Source organism: Otolemur garnettii, unplaced genomic scaffold (assembly GCF_000181295.1).
Source record: "Otolemur garnettii isolate 467f Iridium unplaced genomic scaffold, OtoGar3 scaffold00211, whole genome shotgun sequence".
NCBI classification, from domain to species: domain Eukaryota; kingdom Metazoa; phylum Chordata; class Mammalia; order Primates; family Galagidae; genus Otolemur; species Otolemur garnettii.
The window spans coordinates 1,464,012-1,471,010 of record NW_003852606.1 but is presented as its reverse complement, the minus strand read 5'-3'; the positions used below and the strand labels follow the sequence as shown (position 1 = coordinate 1,471,010).

At 49.0% G+C, this 6,999-nt stretch overlaps 1 protein-coding gene across 1 annotated transcript in view; it reads left to right on the top strand.

Annotated features, from left to right (window-relative positions):
* Positions 1-6,461, top strand: part of TRPM4 (transient receptor potential cation channel subfamily M member 4) — a 44,673-nt gene extending 38,212 nt beyond the window's left edge. The window contains exons 18-25 of the mRNA XM_012812586.2: positions 2,609-2,741; positions 2,928-3,102; positions 3,423-3,600; positions 4,837-5,030; positions 5,305-5,437; positions 5,588-5,660; positions 5,754-5,859; positions 6,077-6,461. Of these exons, the coding sequence (XP_012668040.1) occupies positions 2,609-2,741; positions 2,928-3,102; positions 3,423-3,600; positions 4,837-5,030; positions 5,305-5,437; positions 5,588-5,660; positions 5,754-5,859; positions 6,077-6,081 (997 nt within the window). The 3' untranslated portion in view covers positions 6,082-6,461. The remainder of the gene's footprint in view (positions 1-2,608; positions 2,742-2,927; positions 3,103-3,422; positions 3,601-4,836; positions 5,031-5,304; positions 5,438-5,587; positions 5,661-5,753; positions 5,860-6,076) is intronic.
* The last annotated feature ends 538 nt before the right edge of the window (positions 6,462-6,999 follow it).

Genomic DNA, 6,999 nt, shown 5'->3' with positions numbered 1-6,999 from the left:
GTCTCCTGCCTCAGTTTCCCAAGTAGCTGGGACCACAGGCGCCCACCACAATGCCAGGCTATTTTTTGGTTGCAGCCATCATTGTTGTTTGGCGGGTCTGGGCTGGATTCGAACCTGCCACCTTAGGTGTATGTGGCTGGCGCCTTAGCCACTTGAGCCACAGGTGCCGAGCCGCTCCCTATTTTTTATTCAGGTTCATCAAGCTCTTTATGCACATAGGTAGGCACTCTCCTTGTATCCTGGATCCTAATTTTTGATATTATTGTTCTAAATATCTTCTTGTATTTTATAGCTTGTCTTTTCACTTCTGTATGTTATCTTAAACTTTCTCTTACACATTAATTCTTCTTTCTGAAATAATCTGAGATTCATAAAAAAAGTTGAAGGGCCGGGCATGGTGGCTCATGCCTGTAAACCCAGCACTTGGGGAGGTCAAGGCAGGTGGATTGCTTGAGCTCATGGGTTCAGAGACCAGCCTGAGCAAGAGCGAGACCTTGTCTCTACTACAAATAGAAAAACTGAGGAAAGAGGATCACTTGAGCCCAAGAGTTGGAGGTTGCTGTGAGCTATGAAGCTATTATACCACAGCACTCTTCCCAGGACTACAGCTTGAGATTCTGTCTCAAAAAAAAAAGTTGCAAAAACAGGACAAAGAATTTACCTTTCACCTAGATTGTACAAATGTTAACATCTTACATGATCAAAACACAGAAAATCTTATTCAAATTTCACCACGTGTCTCACTGATGCCCTTTTCTGGTCCAGGAACCAGCTAAGGATCTCATTTTGCCTTTAGTTGTCATGTCTCTTGATCTCCTCTATCCTGGGACCTCAGTCTTTGTTTTGTATGACATTTTAACAGACCAGGCCAGTTAGTTTGCAGAATGCCTCTCTATTAGGGTTTGTTCGATGTTCCCTCACAATCAAATCTAGACTCTGCATTTTGGGCGGGGATACTGAACAAATACTTTGCTTTTCTCAATCCATCATATATACATTTGTAATCTTCAAATCATGTTTGACTTGTGCAGTTACAAGAGGTGCTCAACATGACTTGTCTTTGTTATGGTGTATACTGAGTATTACAATTTATTTAATAGAATTTTTTTCCTTTCTTAAAATGAGTGCCCTTAAAATTTTGGCACTCTCTGTATGTTATCTTTTGAGGCACAGAAATTTTACAATTTATATTTCAAAGTAGTTAAATTCATCAGTGCTTTCTTTATTATGGTTTTATGTCTTGGACTTTTTTTTTTCCTTTTTCCGAGACAGAGTCTCACTCTGTCACCCTCATGCCATGGTGTCACAGCTCACATCAACCTCGAACTCTTGGGCTCAAGCGATTCTTTTGCCCTAGCCTCCCAAGTAGCTGAGACTACAGGCATCTGCCACAACACCTGGCTATTTTTTTTTTTTTGAGACAGAGCCACAAGCTGTCACCCTGGGTAGAGTGCCATGCCATCACAGCTCACAGCAACCTCCAGCTCCTGGGCTTAGGCAATTCTCTTGCCTCAGCCTCCCAAGTAGCTGGGACTACAGGCTCCAGCCACAACGCCTGGCTTTTTTTGGTTGCAGTTGTCATTGTTGTTTGGAAGGCCTGGGGTGGATCCGAACCCGCCAGCTCTGGTGTATGTGGCTGGCACCTTAGCCACTTGAGCTATAGGCACAGAGCCAGCGCCCAGCTATTTTTAGAGATGAGGTCCCGCTCTGGCTCAGGCTGGAATGTCTTGCAATTTTATATGACATCCTGTCCTATCCTAAGCTCATAAAGAAGTTTGTCTATATTTTCTCCTAACTTTTTAATGCTTTGCCTTTTACACTAGGTTTTTAATCCATCTAAAGTTTACGTGATGATGCAAAATAAGGATATAATTTTTATTTTCTTTATAAATTGTTGATGTGTATTATTGCCCATTTGAACTACTATGGATTATACGGTGTTTATCTGGTTTCCTGTTGGGTTACTTTTACAAAAAAAAGTATTTAAAAAACCTCTCTACTTTTTGTTTTAATTTATTTTAATTAATTAATTAATTAATTATTTTTGGTAGAGACAGAGTTTCACTTATCGCCCTCGGTAGAGTGCCCTGGCGTCACACAGCTCACAGCAACCTCCAACTCCTGGGCTTAGGTGATTCTCTTGCCTTAGCCTCCCAAGTAGCTGGGACTACAGGTGCCTGCCACAACGCCCGGCTATTTTTTTGTTGCAGTTTGGCAGGGGCCGGGTTTGAACCCACCACCCTCTGTATATGGGGCTGGCACCCTACCCACTGAGCTACAGGCGCCACCCAACCTCTCTACTTTTATGGGTTGTACCAGCAGTCCGACTCCCGCAATTTTTCCAACCTGATTCTTACAGGGACCAACTTCTTGCTAAAGCCATTGTTCATTCAGTCATTGTTTAAAGGGTGTAGCCATTTTTTAATGGATACCAGTACCCAGCGGGGACCAGCTGATTAAATCTGAGAAAACCCCAGGTGAATCAGAGGGTCTGATCCTGCCCTTCGAAAGCCACTGCTTCATCTGAAGCATGGTTTGGGAAAACTACCATTTTCCTTGGCAACCTGTAGCCCTTGCGTGATCCCTGCCACATCTCCCCACACCCCAGGCTGACCCCCGGCCTGTATGACCTGGGCCGCACTGTCCTCTGCCTTGACTTCATGATTTTCACGCTGCGGCTGCTGCACATCTTCACGGTCAACAAGCAGCTGGGGCCCAAGATTGTCATCGTGAACAAGATGGTGAGAGGAGCGGCCTAGAGAGAGGCGGGGCCATGCTGGGCGGGGTAGAGAAGTAAGGGGTGGGAGCGGGGAGGGAGAGGGCTGGGGAGAAGGGCATGGCTTGGGGGCGTGGTCTTAGGAAATAGGGGCGGGACCAAGGTAGGGACGGGCGGGGACAGACTCCGCCACACCTCCTTCTTCCGACAGATGAAGGATGTGTTCTTTTTCCTGTTCTTCCTTGGCGTGTGGCTCGTTGCCTATGGGGTGGCCACTGAGGGGCTCCTAAGGCCCAAGGACCATGATATCCCAAGTATCCTGCGCCGCGTCTTCTACCGGCCTTATCTGCAGATCTTCGGGCAGATACCTCAAGAGGACATGGACGGTAGGGAAGGATAAAAGGGCCTGACACCCTCCCTCTGAACCTCTGTCCCCTCTCCCAGAGTCTGTGTATCCCGCTAGGAAAATGTCTCTCCCTGAGTCTCTGTCTCCCTTTTTCTATGGGTCTCTGAGAGACTCCCTACACCCTCCCCCATCATTTCTGTGCGACCCTGTATTCCTCTCCTGTATTTCCGTCCCTACTCCCCTGGGTCTCCGTATTTTCCTCCCCACCCCAGGGTCTCTGGCCACCTCACCTTCTCTGACTTTCTGACTTCCTTAGGTCTCTGTCAATCCTGCTCTATATCTGAGTGTCTCCCTTCACAGTGGCTCTCATGGAGCATACCAATTGCTCGTCGGAGCAGGGCCTTTGGGGGCACCCGCCAGGACCCAAGGCAGGCTCCTGTGTCTCCCTTTATGCCAACTGGCTGGTGGTGCTGCTCCTTGTCATCTTCCTGCTTGTGGCCAACATCGTGCTGGTCAATTTGCTCATCGCCATGTTCAGGTGAGGCCTGCTGTTTTCTGATTCACCCTCACCCAGCATGACCTTTGACCCCATCATGACTCTTGAACTCAGTCTAATCAATTCTGTCTTTTGTTCCTAAAATCTGACTTAAATCTAATGCTGGCTTGTTCCCATGCCCAGCTCCTGACCTGGACTTTGGACTCTGATCCTCTCCCTGAGCCCAGGCTGAACTTTTCCTTTTTTTTTTTTTTGTGGCTAGGGCTGGGTTTGAACCCACCACCTCCGGTATATGGGGCTGGTGCCCTACTCCTTTGAGCCACAGGCGCCGCTCCAGGCTGAACTTTTTTATTGTGGCAAGATATATATATATATATACACACACATATCCTGGGTTCAAGCAATTCTCTTGCCTCAGCCTTCCAAGTAGCTGAGACTACAGGTACCTGCCACAACACTCAGCTAAATAGCTGAGGTCTTGCTCTAGCTCAGGCTGGTCAGGGAAAGTTTTTTATAAGTGATTCAAATTCTTATCATAAGTCAATTGAGATTTTCTCTTTCTTCTCTAGTCAGCTTAGGCAATTTGTGTGTATCTAGTAATTTGTCCATTTCAACTAAGTTATCTAACTGAAATACAACTGTTGATAGTATTCTTTTATAATCCTTTCTATTTCTGTTAAGTAGTAATGTCTCCAACTTCATTTCTGATTGTAATTATTTGCGTCCATGCTGACTTTTGAGCCCAATTTTAATTCTGACTCCAACATCTGCCCTAATACATGCTACCATCCCCAACTTGACCTCTGACATCTGACCTTTGGACCTTCTAATTTATAATCCTTTTTTTTTTTTTTTGAGACAGAGTTTCACTCTGTTACCCTTGGTAGAGTAGAGAGCTGTGGCGTCACAGTTCACAGCAACCTCCTACTCTTGGGCTTAGGCTATTCTCTTGCCTCAGCCTCCCAAGTAGCTGGGACTACAGGCGCCCACCACAACGCCCGGCCTGGCTATTTTTTTTGTTGTTGCGGTTTGGCCGGGGGCTGGGGGGGGTTCGACCCTGCCACCTCTCAGTATTTGGGGCTGTCACCCTACCCACTGCAGCCACAGGCGCCGCTCCCCTGATTTATAATCTTATCTTGAAATAACCTCTGACTTTATTGATCTTGACATCTGCCTGCTGCCTGGGACTTCGAACAGATATTGCCTGACTTCTAACCTTGATCCCCTGCTCCTGATTGGGCCGTGACTTCTGGTGACTTTGACCTCTGGCTTCCACAGCCACACGTTCGGCAAAGTACAGGGCAACAGCGACCTCTACTGGAAGGCGCAGCGCTACAGCCTCATCCGGGAATTCCACTCTAGGCCAGCACTGGCCCCGCCCCTTATCATCATCTCCCACGTGCGCCTCCTCCTCCGTAGATGGCAAAGCAGGACCTCCCATACCAATTTGTCATTCTCCCGGCATCATTTCCGTGAGAACAAAGCTTGGTTTAAAAGGCATAAGTGCAGGGGGCGGGATTTGGAGAGAAAGATGAACGTGGAATGGGGGCAGAGAGAAAGGAGGGGAAATGATCCCAGAGTCTAAATGACGGGTGGGCGGCTGGGACGGTGGGGGCAGAAGGCGCTGTAAGGACACCGAGGCAGGGGAGAGCAGCTCTGAGGGTTTGAGGTGGAAGGGCTGGGCCTGGGAGAGGCGTGCGGGAGGCTCGGCGGACCCTTTGACTCCACCTGGACTCCGCCTTCCAGGGGTCCACCTCTCAAAGCAAGAGGAGCGGGAGCTGTTGACGTGGGAGTCAGTGCAGAAGGAGAATTTCCTCCTGGTGCGCACTCGGGACAAGCGGGAGAGCGACTCGGAGCGTCTGAAGCGCACCTCTCAGAAGTGAGGGAGGGACTTGAGCAGGGCGGGGGTTCCATGCCTGCTGAAAGGAGGGGAGAGGATGGGGGGGGAATCCTAGGACGTATGGAGGGGGCAGGGCATCCGAGGGGCGGGGCGGACGGTGGCCTTGTGTCTTAAGCTCTTGCTTTCCAGGGTGGACACCGTATTGAAGCAGCTGGGCCACATCCGCGAGTACGAACAGCGTCTGAAAAGGCTGGAGCGGGAGGTGAGGACTCGCGGCCTGCCTGGGGTACTCTGGCAGTTCTGAGGACAGTAGGGTTCCTGTCTCATACTCTGACATCCCCTCCTCATTCCCCAGGTCCGGCACTGTAGCCGCGTCCTGGACTGGGTGGCTGAGGCCCTGAGCCGCTCTGCGTTGCTTCCCCCTGGTGGGCTGCCACCTCCATCCCCACCTGGGCCCAAAGGTAAGTTTGTAGGGCCTACCTGTGTATCTCCAATCTCTGGTCCTGTGCTTTTGTGTTTTTCTCTCTTGCTGCCCTTCTGTTGTCCCTGGGTCACTCTCTCGGTCTTCTTTGGGCTTTTTGTATTTTCTTCTCATGTTTTTTCTTTTTTCCAGTCATCCTTTTTTTCTTTCTCCCTGTCTCCCCCAATTACCTGCTTTCTCTTCTCTCTTTCCTACAGACTGAGCCCTGTGGTAGACTTCAAGGAGCCTACAGGGTTTTTTTCTCTCCTAGAAAGAAGCTGTAAGTAAGACTAGAGTAAGGCCCAGGTGGTCCTTGATCCCTGCACCTGGCAGCCTTGTCTTTGGATTGGACCCCATATCTACAGATTAGCACCTGGGCCAAATCAGGGCTACCTTGGGGGTATCATCCATATGAATCACAACGTGCTCAGCTCCTTTCAGAACCACATCCTCTCTGGGAAGGTCCTGTTCTGGAGCCTGGATATTGCTTCTCTGAGGGCCCTGCCACAGCAGGAGGAGTGTGGAGGGCCCTTGGGGATTCAGGGACCATAAATCCCATTCACAACTTCCCCACACTGGGGAAATAAAGCCATTTGTAAGGAATAGTATCTGCACGCTTGATTTGTGGGCAACTGTTATCTGGATTCTTTTGGGATGGGGACTGGAGCTGGGGTGGTGGGTTTGGAGTCCTTGGATTTATTGCTGTATGTCACATCTTAGGGTCTGATCCTTTCTCTTAACCCTGCTATTCCTGCCTGACTCAGACTTTGCACCTCTTGTCTGCTTTTTTTTTTTTTGAGACAGAGTGTCACTTTATTGCCCTTGGTAGAGTGCCATAGCATCATAGCTCACAGCAACCTCAAACTCTTGGGCTCAAGTGATTCTCTTGCCTCAGCCTCCTGAGTAGCTGGGACTACAGGTGCCTGCTACAACGACCAGCTATTTTTAGAGACGAGGTCTCGCTCTTGCTCAGGATGGTCTCAAACTGGTGAGCTCAGGCAATCCACCCACCTCAGCCTCTGAGAGTGCTAGGATGACAGGCGTGAGCCACCGTGCCTATTTTGATGGCCTTCACTTGGTGGGACAAGAACCTATCCATGCTCCCACTAGTTTCTACTTTCTTTTTTTTTTTTTTTTTTTT